General features: G+C 41.9%; 1 protein-coding gene across 1 annotated transcript; it reads right to left on the bottom strand.

The window, feature by feature from the left end:
- Positions 1 to 238: 238 nt before the first annotated feature.
- Positions 239 to 18553, bottom strand: LOC137595945 (rho-related GTP-binding protein RhoC-like). The gene is made up of 5 exons (XM_068316324.1): positions 18405 to 18553; positions 7530 to 7687; positions 4615 to 4735; positions 4118 to 4248; positions 239 to 2893 (listed from the first exon to the last, which is right to left on the bottom strand). Exons 2-5 carry the CDS (start codon positions 7683 to 7685, stop codon positions 2720 to 2722), a joined length of 582 nt encoding a protein of 193 aa, XP_068172425.1. The 5' UTR covers positions 7686 to 7687; positions 18405 to 18553; the 3' UTR covers positions 239 to 2719.
- Positions 18554 to 19473: the final 920 nt, after the last annotated feature.

Genomic DNA, 19473 nt, shown 5'->3' with positions numbered 1-19473 from the left:
CCACCTTTTCATTATGAACATATTTGTATGTGGGTGGTAAGATCTCTACCCTGCTATTTACACTTTACAGGAAAACTATTCCTCTCCTTTATTAACACATGCATTTTGAAACCATTCTGTAATTCATACTTAAGTCAACATTAGATTTGGTCTGTCACCAACTGTGATGTCATCATGTGCTGTAAACTCACGTCTTTAAATGTTTAATGTTAACACCCAGTGAACGACGACAAGTCGGTCTTGTCTCAAAAATAGTTTATTAACAATGTTCATGTTCACCTCAGATCAAACAGTCATTACAACACTTTCTGTTTACAAAGCGTTATTACAGTGAGCTCATAGAAATCTGGATCCTTTGTCATTTCAAACGCTTCCAGAAAGAGAGAAATAAAAGTTACACAACACTGAGCAGAAGCTGTTCCCAAAGACGTGTGCATGTAGTGCTTGTGCACAGTGTGCACGCTGTAAAGACTCTTGGTTTCATCGTGCATGCATCCATATCATAAAGACGACTTTAGACATGGCTCATCATCATCTGCATACATATAAACTGCAGTATTGTACATGCTCTTAGTGATATGTTCAATAGTGGACCCTCTGCTGCTCTGAAAGCTGTCATCATTACATCATTACTCCGTCCGATGACCTCAAATCCCAAAGATGATAAAACTGATTAAAAGCATCAACTGTGACGATGTGAATCTCTTAACACTTGGCTTAATAGTGTGCTTGCTGCTGTTAACATTAATACATAGTCCACAGCCTAAACACAGCATACACAACTATAAAGATTTGAGGTAACAACTGTGTGTGTGTGTGTGTCTGTGTGTCTGTGTGTGTGCGTGTAATAAATGCAATCTCTCCTAGAACCAAAACCTAGTTTTATCGGAAGCAGCTTTTTCACTGGACCTCTCAGGTTCAACGTGTGTTCGGTCAGCGGAGGACAGACTTTCGTTACAATATGATGGACTCATGTTTCCAGCCGGTGGATTTGTTGCCTTTACAGGTATTATAAGGTCACATGCAACATCAAAGATATCATTTATGACATTCATATTTAAACATCCACCCTCCTCTAGCCACACACCAACACATAACCGAAGGACACATGGAGGATGGAGGAGCAACAGAGGAAAAGGAATGCCACAGAGTCTGTGCCTGAGGAGTCACCGGGCCTTTTGAGCATTGCATATCAAGCCATTATTTTTCAGGATAAAACAAAAAAAAGACAATTATTGTGAGAGGAGTGTTAAAAATGTCTAATAAAGTCAAATTCAGTGTAGACTCTTACCAAGAGTATTGAGAACAACCTCGGTAAAAACTGATATTCTACCCAATTTCCATCTTTAAAATAACTTTTTCCAGCTGCACAAAATTATAAAAAACAATTCATGTTGTATATTTGCTGTGAAACATTCTGTATACAAACTATATGCTCTAAATTTGTGACCTAATTTATCTGCTTTAATCAAGAAAACTTTGTATCCTTAACAGGATGGATGGTTTAGGAGATTTGTCACCTTTCTTTTTTAGGAAAATTTCTGGAACCATGCCTTAGAAAAGACTCCAAAAGGCCACTCTTGACTCGGTCAGTCAGTGTCAGGTCGGCATAGAGCAGCTGGACCATCTGGTCTGGGTGGGAACAACCGAAGGCACACCAGAACAGAGAAGGCACCGGAAGAAATCGGAACTCTCCGAACAAAAATTGTCTCCTTTCAAAAATGTGAAGAATGTTGTCCGACTGGAAACATCCACACTTGAACACAAACAGCTCCGAGACATGATTTCTGGGACCAGGACAACCTGTCCAACAAAGGGATTCCTACAGATGGCGTGGCCGACTCACTCGTATTATAAGAGGACACAAGCTCAACCCCCTCCGCCCTCAGCTGCATCACATCAGTCGGTCCCACCAGCCATTGTGCATAGTTGAGTAACATCGGTTGTGTTAAGATGGATCAGTTCTCACCGCCCATCATGGTCCACTGCTGCACGGATTTGTGACTTTATGAGGGATGCATGTGACTCATCAGATCTGGTAAAGACTGTGAGAATCACTCCATTACAGAAGCAGCCGCTTTTCTTTTTCCTTAGCGAGGACAGCAAACGTTTCACGCCGGTACGCCAAACCACTGCTCGACAAGCAGCACTAAAAGCCTCAGTTATGGCTTTGCTAAATTTTTAGCTGTGAAAACACTGTCAAATGAGCGAGAGCACGATGAAGGGCCCCTCAGCTGAAATGTTAGCTGACGAACACGAGATGTCGACAGATCAACTCAAAAAAGGCACGGGCTACTCTGATGGTCAAATGATGCTCAAATACTACGACTACCACAATGTCTGGAGACGACCCCATTCATGAAGCCTTAATACGAGCCCAGAAGGAGGCCACATGTCCAAGCTTGTGAATAACAAATATCACATACAAATATCACTGTTTCAATACGTTACTGATATAAAGAAAAAACAAGTAGGAAATCATGTAGATTCAGATTTGAGAAAAAAAAATCTAAGAACTTTAAACATCAATTTTAAAACATGGCTGTGATACAGACAGAGTCCATCTCCTGTATTTGAGTTGGTTTGCATTCAATGGATCTGCCTGGTTGTTACTGTGAAATGCTAGATACAGTACAGAGATGCCATTTGGTAAAAAAGTCAGTCCTTTACATGTGTCTTTGCTTTCGTAGGGTCAGTTGATGCTCGGCGTCCCGACCATTCACAGCAGTGTGCAGCCCTTTCCCTTCTTACGCTTTCGCACCTGCAGCGCCGCTCTAGTGGCCAACTCAAATACTTCTCGAACACCTTCTTTGGTCTTGGCGGAGCACTCCAAGTATCCAAAAGCACCGATCTTGTAGTACATGTCTTTGCCTTCATCCACTGTCACTGGATCCTGGATGTCAGGGAACATCAAGTCAAACATTAAAAGGACAATTAAAGACAAAATATGTCATTTATGCTCATCAGTTTGATGCCATGAAGTGTGTTATTGGGAGTTGCTGTGCTTATTCCCAAACAACCATTATTGCCCATGAGAAGTTCACATGACTTTAGTTGATGATGAAAACTTTAATCCATGTCACATTTAGTCACTTGAGCTGACTTCCTTCCAACTCCTCTGAATTTTCCAGGAAATCACAGACGGCAAAATAACAGTATATTTCTATACAAATTATAATAAAGTAATCTTTCGCTTATTCGTGTTTGAAGATGCATTGCTTCACTATATCGCGGATTTTTAGTAGGTAGTCACGTGACATTGTATGTGCATGCTATTGGCTGACAGCATCCGTGTGTGTGTGCGCTGCGTTCTGAGACTCATGGAACGCAGCGCACTTCAGTGAAACACAAAAGTGTTTTAAACAGTCTATACGAGTGTGGGAAAAGGTAATACAGATAGAAGGTGGTTTCATATCAGTAAGGGGAGGGTTCATAAACGTTTAAATTACCGTACATAATAAAATATTTTGGCGCCATATCGCGGGAGCAACCCCAGTCGTGATCTGTTCCGCCTGCTGCTTGACTCACTCCAGTGCAGTCTGCTATCAAAGCATATAAACTGAACTTGTTTTTTTTTTCGAGGTCATCCAGATGAACATCCTGAACAGCACAAGCTGGAAGACATACTAACTGTCTGTCTTTTCTTACATGTCCATCCTTACCAAACACAAGCATCTCAGGAACACATCTGTTTAAATAGCCGTGGAGATGATAAAATGATCGTCACCATTACAACATTTCCAGAGGTCTTTGAAAACGCACTGACTGCAGAGTTAGTTATAATTTGGAACTCAAGGTAAGTTTGTGTCATGCATTAACCAGGCTTCAAAAGTAGGCTTTCAGCCCTAAAAAAAGCATGTCAGTGATCCCATGTAGGGAAAAAACACTCTGCGACCAAACAGAAAGTGTTGCCTGTCTGTGGCATTGCAGTAATTTCTCTGTTGAGTGAGATTAAGAAGAAGCAAAGGGAAGATGGAATAAATAAGTGTTCAATGACAACACCTTTCACATCACAGCTCTTTGGGCTGCTGTTTGTCAATCAAACACATATTTAATTCAGACTGACGCACACATGGAGCCAATTCACAGCTCATTGACCTTCAGGGGTTTTTGGTACCTGCTTCATCTTCGCCAGCTCCCTCCGTGTGTTCTCATCGTTCCTCAGGTCCTTCTTGTTCCCCACCAGGATGATGGGAACATTGGGACAGAAGTGTTTCACCTCGGGCGTCCATTTCTCTGGGATGTTTTCTGCCCCCCCCAAAGGAGAGAAGAATATTTGAGCAAAGGGGGGGTGGGGGTATGGAGTCATGTCGCAGAACGCTTCTCATGATGGACTGCGCTGCGGATTGCTTGAGGCAAAGATGTTTTTAAATCTCTACTAATCCTGCTGACCATCAAGTCCATTAAAGCATTTAACAAACAGCCTGCCTGCTGCTACGAACAGTTTTGTGTCTGTTAAGGTAAACATGACACTTTTACACAATTTATCCAGTCATGTGTTCTGTGCAGCTGCTGTCACAAACAGGTTCGCATAATTTAGTCTCGCCGGTTTAAATTTAGGTTACATAAATAACTGCCTTGACAATAGGCTTCTGTGTGTGAGCAGCTCCGTACCTAAACTGTCTGGGCTGTCGATGGAGAAGCACATGAGGATGACATCTGTGTCGGGGTAAGACAGAGGCCTCAACCTGTCGTAGTCCTCCTGGCCTGCAGTATCCCACAGCGCAAGCTCCACCTGGGATGAATCAGAAAGCAAGCATTGAAGGAGGTGAGAGGTTCATGTGGAGACACTCTCCTGTTGGTTCATTCCCCCACATCATTCTGTTCGTAGTTTTGTCACCTGAACTCTTCTTAAGGGCTACATATTTCTCAGAGTTGATGTAACTTATACTTTTCTTCTACTTCCATTGCTAAAGTGGACCCTTAAGGTTTGTGTAGCTGCTGAGGGTCTTGTCAAAGGCCAACACTTTAAACACCAGGAAGTAAATCATATTAACGTTAACCTCAAGACATTTAACCCAACTCCTATGTTCCACCTCGATCCTAATTTTCAATTTTTGTATGTTCTATCCACGCTCCATCTGAACGTTTAAATGTTTGTCGTCTCTGACCTGATTGGCCTAAAGAGTCTGTTGTGTCATAGATGTTGTGGAAATGAACTTGGGGACTTTCCTTATCCCATTACACCACTGATTAATTTAATTAGGGAAAGTGGGAGATTAGCAGGAATCAAACCAGATACCTTCTGTCCCTCTGGAGGCGTTAACAGCCAGCCTCAACTCCACCCTTTAACTCACTCTCTGACTTGAGGACAAAAAGTATATATCCTTCTTTCAACGTTTCAAATACTGCGACTCCATTTAATGGCAAGGATTCCTGCATGTACCCAAAGAGAGTGCAATCATCAGTCAGCAATCCCAAAATAGAGGCCTGCAGAGGCGGAGGGTGGGTGGTGGCTGCGTACTCTTGAGACCGCATGAGCAACCAAAGCGGGTACATTCCCACTGGAGTTGCTGTAAGCTGCAGACTTTAGCAAAGAAGAGGGAAAAACACTATATTTAGGGCAGCCCATCGAAATGATTTTTATCCCCGAGGGAGCAGGTTTAGAAGCAAAGAACACAATCCATCTGTTTGTGTAATGAGATCATTCTTATGAGGCGGCCATCCTCTTGATGAATATTACAAGGGGACTTAGCTAAAGAGGCTAACTATCAGTTTCACGTCTCCCTCTAGACTGATGTAAATCTGAATTATTTTGTCGTGTTCCTGTCCCTCGCAATTAATCCCTCCTTGCCTCCAGAAATCTAAGAGAGTCAAGGACAGGAAATGAGGGAGGAGGTGGGTCTTGATGGGGGGGGGTGTTGTCAGGAGACATCCCTGTTCCCCGTCTGAACAGGAAACTGGGAAGTAGAGTCATTTCCTGTTTTGCCGAGCGGTAATCCTGTAACGGTGGTCAGCTCAAGAGAACAAAACCCTGTGACTTAAACCATCTGCCTCTCAGGCTCGACCCTCGTGATCAAACTCACACTCAAAGATGTGACACACACTTGGGAGGAACACATTTTAATTTGGTTGATGTCATATCTTTGAAATGACTCACTATTGAGTGTCCAGCACAATTTATTTACGGTAGTCTGAGAAGCTAGCAGAGATCAGGCTAATGTTAGTAGCGCTGTCCTGCTCTTCATTGGATTTCAAGAAGTTAACAATTCTGTAGTTCCAGACATCCTGGAAATATTTAACCGTATGATGTAAATGAAAAGGTTAAATAATACTTAAAAAAGGAGACACAGCCAAACAATGGTGGACTAAAAGATTCTCTATTCTTAAAATAGAGTAGCTTGCGTGACATAAACAAAAGGATTTCTGTATTTCATCAAATAGTGAGGATACTTAGAATATGCAACTGCAATCTCTTTTCTGCTACTTTATGTCTTTTAACATTATACAATGTCTACAGTCAATGACTGTATACAAGAACAACCTGTCTTTTAAAAATTATTCAGCCAGAGAATTTAAAAGGCTGTCTGCATTTTAAAACTTGTGGAGCTTCTGTCACATAAGTCAAAAAGCTGGCTCATTAAATCCATTAGTCATAGAGTTTCTGTCAGCATCGTTGAAAGCTGCTTTAATTATCACCTTAAAATGGTCTTGCTGCTATTATGAGGGCGAGGCTAGTCTCCCCAGCTTTTTAAAATTACTAGGTTAAAGTCTCCATTTTCAAAAAGTTGAAACTTTACAGTCTGTCCACTTACAAGACTGTCAGTGCTGTGTTATTATACTGATTATCTTCCCAAATCAATGGAATTCGATACCATCATTTAACTGCTACCTACACTCAGGTAGTCCTTCACATAACACACAAGAACAGAGGAGCATGGTGCTAACATTAGTTAGTCACAGATAGCTCAGTGAAGTCAGTCACCAAGAAAAGCCCCAATTAAACAAAGTTACTGGGATCCAAAAAGTTGGACATGACAAGAAAGAGTAAAGTAAGACGGCAAAACAGGAGTGAAAGCAAGGCATGAGATAAAGGAATAAAGAAACATGGAGCAAGCACAGAGACAAAAAGAGAGGAAGGAGACTAATCAATGAAACAAGGGAAGAAGTTACCTCACTAAGCCTTTTTTTTAATAATCATCTTACATCTTTATACCCTAGTCTTTAGATGTATTGTAATTGTATTGTTTTAATGGGATTCAACGTCATAAGGGTCAGGAAAATACAACAATCTGTTTGTCTCTTAGAGTCATAATTTCTTGGCATGTGGGTTTAATATCTTAATTTCCTATGGGCATCTTAAACATGTACCTATAATTTATATTATCCCAATACATCTAAAGAGCAAGTATCAAACTACTGTAACTTACAAAAGGCACCAGAACACAGACAGCTTGTCCTCTATAAATTCTCTAATGAAAGGCTTTCAGGACTCCCATTATATTATCGAACACACATTTAAATGCCCCCCCCCCACACACACACACACACACTTTAAAGACAACATTATTGGGATGTCAGGTACAAACCTGTTTTCCATCAACCTCAATATCAGCGATGTAGTTCTCGAACACTGTGGGCACGTATACTTCAGGAAACTGGTCTTTACTGAACACAATGAGAAGACATGTTTTTCCACAAGCTCCATCTCCGACGATGACCAGCTTCTTCCGAATGGCCGCCATCTCTGTTAGGAAAGAGGAGGAGGGTTTTCACAGAAGATACAAACAATGTTGTGTGTCATGATTATCAGCAGCATCCCAAAATGGGAAGGAAACTTTTTTGTCGTGAAGGAAGATTTTGCCTGTCATGCTGCAAGAATGACCCAAACAATAACCACATTTTATCATCAGTCTGTGGATTCAGATCATTTCCTACAATCCTCTGATAAATCAGGAACGCACTGATGCTGTGAGGATCCAAATGGACCCATCATGACATGTCAGAAACATTAGGAAGGTACATGTACGATAATGGAGAGAGGGGAAAAAGGGGGAGTGGGATGCCGAGGCAAGCCAGGACAGGCAGGAATGTGCTATCAGGCTCCTGCTCCACCCAGTTTGCTTCCCTCTCAAACACATGTGAAAAAGCAAAGCATCTAGGAAATCAGGGCAGCTGGTGAATCACTTGGTGTCCTAAAGCAGGCCTGACGCCATCATGTTTTTATCTCTGCAGATGCTTCTCCAGCTCTCCTCACGAACAGAGAGCAGACGATACCCTAGTTATCTAAAAATACTGTGTTCTACAGGAGCAAGAGATAAATCCTGCCAGCCCATATGCTGCTCTGGTATGAAGCGGTTATTTCTTACATAACTTTTACAGTCAAAGAAAGGCAAGGATGGACACTTTTGCCTCATTTCCTGTGATCATAATCTGCATTTACACAATGAACTCAGGCGTGAGTGCAGGGTCGGTCGGTGCAGGCCCTGCAGTACAAGATGAGTCGGTGAAGTCGATGGCTGCGTTGCCTGGGAGCAGTTGGGCATGCAGTCATTTAGCTCCTCAATTCATCTGCTCTTAGAGGACAGTCATGACAGCTGTCCTCTTCATGAGGGGCACACACTTATCAGGGGAAAATCATCTCTTTAGCACCGCTGGAAAAATTCGACTCTGCCCAAAAGCAACAAGACCAAAGCATCGCTAAGGAGCATCAAATCACAAAAAAGATGACCAAAAATACACACTGGAGTTTTAGTCGAATGGGCTTTGGTTGGTTTTGTAAGAGAGAAGTGAATGAATATTTACTTTATCAATCTCCTATTAAAGCTACGTGTTATGTTAACTAAAAATGAGGGGGTTTTTTTCACCAGTGTCTGCTCTTTGATGATGACCCAAAAATCTCATTGGCAGATACTCATAACACTTTGGGATAGGTGTAGCTTGGGTCAGAAAAATGTTGGTGCAGATCTCCAGTAAGAGGCAAATGCAGGGATTTTTTTTCTTTAACATGTTGAAATTCTAACAGTACCCCCCCACCCCCACCCCCAATCAATTTTTGATTACTGAATACAAATTTGGGTTAGGAACAGGGCTTTGAACCAGAATCTTTTACCAATTGATTAGTTCCAAACAGAAACAGCATTATAACATTTCCAGTTTTACGTTCCACCCAAGAATTGACGTACCTGAACCAATTAGGACAAAAAAATAGTTCCCAAACCGGGTTATAATGTTTCTTGTAAATATAAATAGGCAGGTAGCTGTAAGACTTTTAAATTGGCAATTAAGGCAATTATTTTATATACTAAGATACGTCACCACAGTGAACAGTACAACAGCACTGACCAAGTTACGGCGCAGAGGATGGAGAATCAGAGAAAGACGGAGAAGTTGCAGCTTATGATGCAACAAAGTTTCAAAGTTTCAAAGCTTCAAAGTTTCAAAGCAGAGTCCACGAAACTCTGCTCTGAAAATGGCTGCAGCCGAAGAGTTAATGTATTTTTTACGATTGACAGACTGCACTGTTTAACTTTTAGGAATAAAATCCAGATTGGCTACTGCTGATACGACTCAAATTATCTCCACTATCTTCATGCATTGAGTGGATGACAGGAAGTGAAACATGAGGTCAGATATTTTTTTCAAGAATGAAAAAAAAAAATCATTCTTGAACCCTTGGCACTCATTGAGTAATATTTCGTCTTATAGAATACACACGTTGAGTGCCAAAGACGAGATATTTCGTCTTAGGCTTTTTTTATAGGGAACGTTAGATCAAAGCGTTCCGCACATTCTGTGTGATTTTCAGCCTTGTATTCTATTTATTCCGGTCAGGGGGCAGTGTTTCACACCCTAGATCACCAGATAAAGCGAAGAAGAAGTGTAGGTGTTGGGGCAGTAGTGGAGAGCAAAATGGCGAAGCGCAAGGCGAAAGCATGTGGAGGAGGCAAATTCAAGCAGCTAACACTAGCACAGAGCTTGTCTGGCAGTGTACCTGCTGTTGAAATGAGAGTGAGCAGTAAGGAGCGGGTGGGTGCAGGAGATGCACCCAAAGAGGTCGAAAACCGGAGCGGAGGCGAGGAAAACGTCCCGGGTTGTAGCAGGGGCCCCCCGCAGTTCAGCGGCGTCTCACGTGGGAGCGCCGGTGCGGAAACTTCTCCGCCGTATCTGTCCGGCGTCAGTTCTGACTCTGAACCGGACCCGGATTCTTCATCTGACTGGCTACCGTCAGAAAGCAGCAGGGAGTCCTCCCCAGATCCGCGGGAGCCCACGGAGGAGCTGAGGAGCAAAGGTAACTATTTTGCTACATTGTTGCATGATGTAAAAAACACGTGTCGGCCCTCCATCTCGCATAAGTTGTTCCCCATCTATGAATGTATTGCTTTTTTGTGTAAAATGGTACATATTTCAGGCATGTGTGTGTGTGTGTATATATATATATTTTAGTGTAAAATTGTATATTTATTTCTATATTTTACAGTCCCTAAAATGAGTAGAGGACGTGCACCTGCAAGAGGGAGAGGTGCGAGGAGACGTCCATCACTGGAGGTGGATGCAGGTGTTTGGGGTCATGATGGCTGGGAACCCACTAAGTTCCCATTCGTGGCAACCCCTGGTCCCCAGAATGCGGCTGCAGACCTGGATTCAGACCAGCCGGTTGACTTCATGGAGCTGTTTCTGACTGACGAGCTGCTGGGTCACATTGCGTCTCAGACCAACCTGTATGCACGGCAGTTTATACAGGCACATCCAGAAGCTCTGCCACACTCCAGAGAGAGGGTGTGGAAACCAGTGACAGTTCCAGAGCTCAAAAAATACTTTGGTCTTACGTTCCTCACCAGCTACATAAAGAAGCCCAGCCTCAGCATGTACTGGAGTGACGATCCACTGGAAGCCATTCCGTACTTCAACAGCACCATGCCACGCAACAGGTTCCAGCTAATTGGGAAGTTTCTCCACTTCAATGACAATGCCTCACAGGATGCTGGAGATAAACTTTATAAAGTGCGTCCTGTCCTTGATTCTATTATTTGTAAATTCAAAGAGCTGTATCAGCCCCATGAAAACATTTGCATAGATGAGGGGATGTTGCAGTGGCATGGCCGCCTTAACTTCAGGGTTTACAACCCTCAAAAGCCAGGCAAATATGGCATCAAATCTTATATTTTGTGTGACGCGCGGACTGGCTATTGTTATAATATGTTGCCTTATGTTGGCCAGTCGAGCACACTCCCGGACATTGTGTTCTCCCTCCTTGACCGCCTGACAGAGCAGGGGTACACAATATTCATGGACAATTTTTATAACTCCGTCAAACTGTGTGAGCAGTTATGTAAAATAAAAACTAATGTCTGTGGAACTCTGAGGAAAAACCGTGGCGAACCACAGATTATCAGAGAACCATCAAAGACAGACTTGGGTGAGGAGGGGAAGGTGGTGCGGCACAACGGCCGGGTACTGGTCTTGGCCTGGCAGGACAAGCGCCTGGTGCGAATGATTACAACCTGCCACAACGACAGGATGCAGAGGGTGGAGGTGTGGCAGAAGGGTCAGCGGGACAAAGTGGCACAGCTCAAACCAGAGTGTGTGGTGGAGTACAATTCCTGCATGAATGGGGTGGGCAAAATTGACCATAACATTGCGTACTACCCCTTCATCAGGAAAACTCAAAACTGGACAAAAAAGTTTGTTGCGTATTTGTTCCAGATTTGTGTGTACAATGCCTATGTGTTGTTCAGGTCCAGGAACCCAGGGATCAACAAAACACACCTGGAGTTCATGAAGTGTGTTGCAAGGTCCTGGACTGAAAAGGGGCACGTGTCACATGAGGAGGGCGAGGAGATGGAGGTCGAAGACGTGCTGCAAACTAGATCACGCAGAAACCGAGACCCAGAAGACAGACTCGATGGCCTGATGTCCAGGCACAAGCTGGAACATCTGAGGGCCACCACCAGGAAAGCACATCCCTCAAGGAAATGTCGGGTGTGTGTTAGAAGGGGTGGGAGGAGTGAGACCAGGATGTGGTGCAAGGCCTGTCGTATTCCCCTGCATGCAGGAGAATGCTTCACTGCATATCACACTAAAAAAAAATATTATTGAGTACACCCACACACTCCCCCATACATACACTCACCTGTAAATAGTTCTGACAGTTGAGAGTGAAATTAATGTACTCTTTGTTATGTTCCGTCTAATTTTCAAAATTGTTATAAAATCATTTGTTCATCAAAAATTATTTTTTCTAATGTTGTTTTCATTGTTTCAATAAGTAAAAGTATTTTCAGAAGTTTGACATTGGAGTTTTGCTTGAATTTGCTTCTCTGCAGTAAAACGTCATTATCTCTGTTTTCTGGTCAAAATCAGCCGTTTTTGCTGAAACCAACCTGTGTTCTGCGGGCAATAACTAAACACACAGATGCTAGAAACAAACTTTTTTTTTCTGATGAAAGAAGACAGTCTAAAGTTTCGGGTGATATGTTGAATGTTTATGTAGCCTAAAAAATGAATATTTGGTGGGCCTTCAAAATTCAGTGAAAATGCTCAAAATCTCTGGCACTGGGGAGCTGTCCACTCTGAAAGTGTCTGGCAGTCAATGAGTCAATGGGCTACAATTACTTTGAATAACTGATTCTGTTCTAGAACATTAAAAAAATATAAATTTATTGGTTTTGTTTTGGTTCCAGGCAAAACACAAAGTTTCTTGTTTTCGTTCCATGAACCTGTTCAAGGCCCTGGTTAGAAACAACCAACTGGTGGCTAGCAGTGAAATTTCCCGCCCAGTTTCCTAGAGCTAATGGTATGAATCTGTTCTCTGTCCAGCCAATAATCACACATGACGGAGGAAAACGGCAAATGCTCGTGTTTTTGAAACAGCAGCCAGATTCAACTGGCATGTCACTGGTTGTTGTCAACTTCATTAGTAATCAATCAGCTGACTGCTGACTTTTTTTACACTGTGACAACTACAAAAGAAACAGTACGAACTTTGAAAAAGTGGAAAAATCATGTTTCTGCCAGTTTCCATGGGTGTTTGTTCTTGGCATGACCGGTAGCCTTACTGGAACTGATGGGTGTGTTTGCTTGGTTGACTGTTTTTTTAGTCGACTTTCTTTTGATTATAATTATTGACATTTGCTTAGGTTTGAGAGTCCACTGCTCCTTGTTTAAGGTTTGTGCAGCGATGGTTGATGTCGGGTAGCTATAGCACTGGCAGTACGCTCAATCCCCTGATTTTTGCATGTTAGATTTACTGTGATGGGCGAGACGTGAGCAAAGCCATTAAACCGACAACAGAAAATCACCACTGGTTTAGAGAGTATTAAAAATTTAATCTAAAATGTGACAGAAAACAGAATATTAAATGAGACTGCTTTTCCCACTTTCCCTTTGGATTGACTATTTGAGTCCAGAGAAAGAGCACGGTATCTCTTGACTTCCAGAGATCAAGCTGAACCAGAGATGGCCTGGATTAGACGATGGGTTCAAACATGCACAAATCAGCGGCACCAGGGCCTCAGAGGCTCACCATGTGACACAAAACTATCTACTTCCTATTCTGAGGCCAGGGAGGAGCTTTTGGCGACAGCCCTGGTAAGAATGGCCTTAGCAGAGAGGGATCAGTGGTAGAGCAGGTTGTCCCATGATCCAAGATTGGTGGTTTGATTCCCACTCCCGCCCAATCATTTCGGAGTGCGAGTTGACAGTGGGAGGTGTCAGCTCACACTCCAAAGCAAGCACTGCCAAGGCGTCCTTGAGCAAGGCACCGTCCCCTTTACAAGTCGCTCATTAAAGGCGCACCATGAAGGAGCTGCCCGCCACTCTACCTCCCACCCACTGCCTGCCTATAGGCCCCTTGTGTGTGTGTGTTACAGGGAATGTACACACTATATATGCATGTGTGTGATTACTAACCGTGAGCTAGAATGAGCCTCTAATTTCCCTTTGGGGATTATTTATATTAAAAAAAATGTTCGGCTGAAGGGAGGTCATGTTTGTTTTAGTTTTAGGCCACCATTCGTCCTTGAACTACAGAGCAATGTGAGATATTGACAGCAATTGCCCTATTATATTCATCAGCTGAATGAGTCAATTTGCGGTGGAACAAAACCACAATGTCCTCCAGCCTAGAAAGTAGGTCTGGATCCAGCTTTATCATCACATGCATCTAAATCTGCACTTGGTGATGAACTACAGGATCACGAACTTGAACAACATAAACTGGTATCATCAGTTTAATCTGCAACCTAATGAATGAATCGATTCCAAAACACAACAACAACAACAATTAACAAAATAAACAAGGCAGAGACTGCAAAATTCCGTGACACCCCTGAATTTAACATTTTACCCTAACCTACACATTTTTGTGCCTCTGGCTTCCCCGAAAATGTGGCTTTTTGTTTTGTGATTATATCTCATCAGGTTTCAGAGATGTTTACCTGAAAAGGTATATAGTGCGCTGTGCTGTCGTTCCTCGTTGCAGGAACCACACACGATTAATTCGTTAATCATGTGTGTAGAGCAATAAACTATTTATCTTATTATTTACAGTAATTTAAACGTTTATGAACCCTCCCCATACTGATATTAAACCACCTTCTACCTGTATTACCTTTTCCCGCACTCTTATCGACTGTTTAAAGCACTTTTATGTCTCACGAAAGTCCGAGACTCACAGAAAGTAGCGCACTTCCAGATGCTGTCAGCCAATAGAATGCGCATACGGTATCACGTGACTGCCTTCCAAAATTCCTCGATGAGATAAAGTCTCGAGCGTTGATGCGCGAATGCACGAGGCCTCACTGTAAAAGTGAAAATTTGACCTTCACCTAGTTTTTCAAGGACAAGGTTGTGATCATATTTTCATTCCCTTGCCTCCCTGAAGATAACGCCTTTTGTTAAGTCTTTCTATCTTATCCGGTTTCTGAGATATGTGCAAAAAAATGTGTTTTCTCAAGGTCAAGATCATCTCATTTTCATCCCCTTTGTAATCCCCGAGTAATGTGCTTTTCGTTTCATCTTTCTATCAGCAACGATTGTGACGATATTTGGTGGACAAACGGACAAACACACAAACACTGACAATAACAATACATAACCGCTTTGCGGGATGTAACAATTCTGAAAATCTATTAGTCATTTTAGGAATTTAAAAACAAACTTGGCAAATGTATGCTAGTTCAAGCTTGTTTACAACGACTTGTTGACTGGCATCATCATAGATGTTACATTGAGAAGAAAATTTAAAAAGTCAAATACAAATAATCAAGGAAAAGGTCATTTCTGGGTGCTTTAGTGACAACAATTTATCAATAACAATAATAATAAAAATGATAATATAGTTCTTGTAAAATACCGGTATATGAAAGTTGCAGGCAAGTTACTAGGAAGGAATGGTATGGAATTCATCCTGTAGTTAGTTGTGAACACAATGTGCAATGAGGAAGACAGTGTTAAGTGACAGAGGTAAGCTCACATACAACTTGATCCAAGCACAACATGAGCAACCATTTAAATAAATAGGAAAGAAAAGCACCATTACTTCCTCAAAATATCTGAGCAGAGGTCCGGGTTACTGAAAACACAACCCCCTTCTCTAAGGAGGTCTCCTGAGACTTAGGGGCCAACAGGAGTTATGCAACATGCTGAGGACAGAGTTAGCCGAGTTAGCACAGGAACCAATCCCTCCAATCCTCATGATTTAAAATCACCAACAATGCTGAAAATGGACAAACACCCAACCAATAAAAGACCTATTGTTTTAGGTATGGCATTAACCTTTTGGTCCAAGGTTCTGCAAACAAGCCAACAGGAAACGAGTCTAATTATGTTTCTTTTGCCCAAGAGGATCTGCCTGGCTGCACCTATTCTCTAGAAATCAGCTATTGTATACGTTATGTTACAAAACCTTTACAAATTAAACAAACTGTTTATCTGATAAACATTCACCAGACATTAAAAGTCCTGCCAGAATCTGTAAATGAAAACTTTTAATTCAGCCATTGAAATAAGTTTATGCAACACAAACCAGAAAGAAAAGTGTGTTTTTATATCCTTTCTCGAGAGAGACCACAAACAGTTAAGAAAAAAAAAAAGCATCTTTGAACCTGAAAGTATGCAAGTATTTGCTTTGCCTCTAAGACTCTTTGAGAAATGGGCCAAAGTTCATGAAACGGCTGAGGCTGAGGCAGCAGACAGGCTGCGACACCGTCTGTCCACCCCACCTGAACCTGACGTGGGAACATCTTATCACACTAAGCCTATCAGACGTCAGATCAGATGGAGGCTCAGAGGAGAGGAATCTACTCCAAAGCTCTTTCATATCACGCGTTTGAGGATAAAACGCATAGAATCCGGAGTCAAGAGCATCAAGCTGAAATGTGACTGCTGAGCTCGGTTACACAACAGCAGACACACATTCAGCAGATCGGGTCAGCCTCCCACATTCTTCTGCCGTATGTTCCTGACTGAGTCATGCTTTACTGATACACCATTGAAAATGATCGAATGCACCGTGAAGCACATCACACAAAATCATATCTGACATCTTTAAGGCTTCAAAAGGACCATTTACAAAAAAAAATAATCACAAATTGAATGTTTAACTACAGAATAAGACAAATTTATTTTAATTTTCGCCAAAAAAAGGAATAATTATGTTACATGTATTTTATTTTTAGTGAATAAATGAGGAGATGAACATTGTCTGATAAATAAAGCTCAGTCGGTTACATGAGCGACTGTCAGTGTCACTGCTTCTAATCCTGATGGATCTATCGTAAAAGATGGATCGAGGACTCCTGTCATCAATAATAAGAAGAGGTCTTTCTTTTTTAATGGTTGTCATATTGATAAATGTCTGCTGCAGTACAGCGAGTGATCACAGGAACAAATAAGTCGAGAGGGAGAGGGAGCTTCTCTTCCTCCTCCTCCCCTTCCTCCTTCTCATGTGCCCACGGTAACTATATACTAGAAATCTTCAACTTGTTTTTTACTGCTTCATGTTTGCCCACACTGAACCGACTAAACATTGCCCTAATAAAGTAGCACCCTTGGTGGGTGGGTTTCTTAAACTTTGAGAGTGTAAAACTTGTTATGTTGATGTTTTTATACAAAGCTGGGCTGAAGCTCTTCGTCATGGAGCGAGGACTCGTGTTTCCTTTAGTTCATCCTATCTAATAAATGAGCTGCAGCAGCTCGGTCACCTTTGTGGCTTCTGTTAAGTAACCGTGAATTAAAAATAATCATTTCAATACAAATAATGAAAGAAAGAAACTCGTATACTGTACTTTTAAGTCCTACTTGGAGGAAGTTTGGTGATGGTGAGAAGCGTTGGTCAGGTGGGGGTGGCTGGAGGGCGATATAATCCACAGCCAGCCAGAGGACGGACCTAACCGGGGCTTCCAGGAACCAAAATCTCAGGATTCATTTCATAACTCTGGTTTGAAAGTTGCCTCTCTACGCCAGAAGGAGCGACAAATGATTGTTAAATCATCATTCTGATTTTATATTGATCCTTCAACATGTGGTCTGTGATGTCAGACAATGGTATGAGTTTCACAGAGACGTGTTAAACCTGCTCTTGTTGTTTGACCAGCTGTTCAAAACTATTCTATTTACCTACAGAGAAAATTAAAAACTTTTTATTGCTTTAAAAAAAAGCTACAAAAAATAATGATCAACTGATTGATTCAGTGTGTAGCAACAACAGACAGCACATTCAACAGAACTTTGTTAACAGAACTTGTTTTGTGGCATCGGCTGTGGAGAACATGCAAGAGAATTAATGAACACTTTCTAGTCTCAAAAATGAAGATCTGAAAAACAGACAACCAAATTAACCGAGTGATAATTATTACTTTAATGTAGTTTAATTCGCCAATGAAAAATGTTACAAACATTACTGATGGGTTCAAACTATTTGAAAAAAAAAATTATTCAGACAAATCGTACAAAAAATAAAAATCTCTTCAAATATGCAGAGATTATTTCAAAGAGAATAGATTATACAGTATTTTTTTTTTAATTTTTCCCTACAATTAAACCCCTGAATCAGCTTTAGAGCCTGACTTAAATCCAACTTCAGCTCAAGAATCCTGTTCTACATGTCATCCACTGTTTCCAGACTAAACACTGTCCTCCACCAGCTGACGGTCATTATTTTGGACTTGATTCTGTTCTCTGGTACAGAAACGACTCATTAGGAGGTTTCCCCCCAGCGGGGGGGGAGCTGAGCAGCCTGTCGGAAGCAGCAGGAGCTCTGAAACGAGCCACGACAAAGCGATCAACAGTTGAACTCAAAACACGCACCGGGGGCTGGCGGCCGGTTCGACATCACGACACCCGGGGACGAAACTCCTCCATGACGCGGAACGACGCTAGCATGAAGACAGCCTCCACAAACCAGCTCTTTAATGAGCGACGCTGAGAAGAATATTAGTCAAACTACAGCATGCAGTAGTTACCTGTCACCGGGTTTCTAAGCGTTAATCCCGGTCGGCTCGTTCCCCCTGGTCCCGACACAGACACACACACGCACACACACTCACTTCTTGCTGCAGTACTTGCTAATTTTACAGAGCGGATGCTGAGAAACGGGGCAGAGGAGCAAGCCACGCCCACCGACACCAGCGGGAAGTACTCCGGGCTAATAGACAGGTACTTCCGGTAGTGATTTTCAAAATAAAAGAGAAAGTCACTATTGAAAATCACTAAAAATCACTAATAATTACGTTTCATATACAGGGAATTATTTTTAGTGTTTGAAAATTACACAATTAAAAAATGAGAACTGCAACATTCACTGACGTTAAACAATAGAGTATAAAAAAATGTATGCAGCATGTCTGCTTCAAGTTGGAAGAGCTGTACAAGCTGCACACATGTAGGACACATGTAGGAAAAATGTAGTAAAATTATATTATGTGTTTATCCAACATTAAAACAGGCAACGGTGACATTATGACAAGTTCACTCTTGCTGCAAGTTCACTGCATGTGCTTGTTCTAATTATTGATGTCATACAGGCTGGATATAACTGGTATCTCTTAATAATTATATCATTCCAAAGACTTGGTGGGGAATATAAACTTAATCCACTTCTAAAATGTAAGGAATTTTCTGGCTTAAATGTGACAAAAGTCACACATTTTAATAGAATAAAACGTGTGTCTTCACACATTTTATTCTATTAACTCACCCTGAAAGGTATACAGTAACTTAATTTTGAAGGGTAATGCTTTTATTTCCGCTGTTGTCATGGTTACTTCTACCAACTTGACCGAACTGCTGCATCCGCTGGAGTCACCCTGGTCCCTCCTCCGCTCGCCGGTGGAGCATGACGTCATCCGTAGTACAAGAACACTCGTGCAAAGAGGGATGGGTGTGGACCTCAACAATGTCGCGTTGCTGTACAAATAAATATAAATAAAAAAAATCACTTCAAATCTGAGTGGACAGTCACTTCCTGCGGGCCATCAAGTGTGTGGACCTGTGTGAACATGGGAATGGCTAAAAACACTCAAAAGTTTCTTA

Source organism: Antennarius striatus, chromosome 5 (genome assembly GCF_040054535.1).
Source record: "Antennarius striatus isolate MH-2024 chromosome 5, ASM4005453v1, whole genome shotgun sequence".
Lineage (NCBI taxonomy): Eukaryota > Metazoa > Chordata > Actinopteri > Lophiiformes > Antennariidae > Antennarius > Antennarius striatus.
The sequence above is the reverse complement of the archived record's forward strand: the minus strand, read 5'-3'. Positions and strand labels throughout refer to the sequence as shown.

Excerpts from the sequence above, each read along its gene's own strand:
- LOC137595945 (XM_068316324.1), bottom strand. The coding sequence starts at position 7,685 with ATGGCGGCCATTCGGAAGAAGCTGGTCATCGTCGGAGATGGAGCTTGT. Across the intron at positions 4,736-7,529 it reads TTGAGGTTGATGGAAAACAG|GTGGAGCTTGCGCTGTGGGA; the intron begins GTTTGTACCTGA and ends GATTCATCCCAG. Across the intron at positions 2,894-4,117 it reads AGCTGGCGAAGATGAAGCAG|GATCCAGTGACAGTGGATGA; the intron begins GTACCAAAAACC and ends CCTGACATCCAG.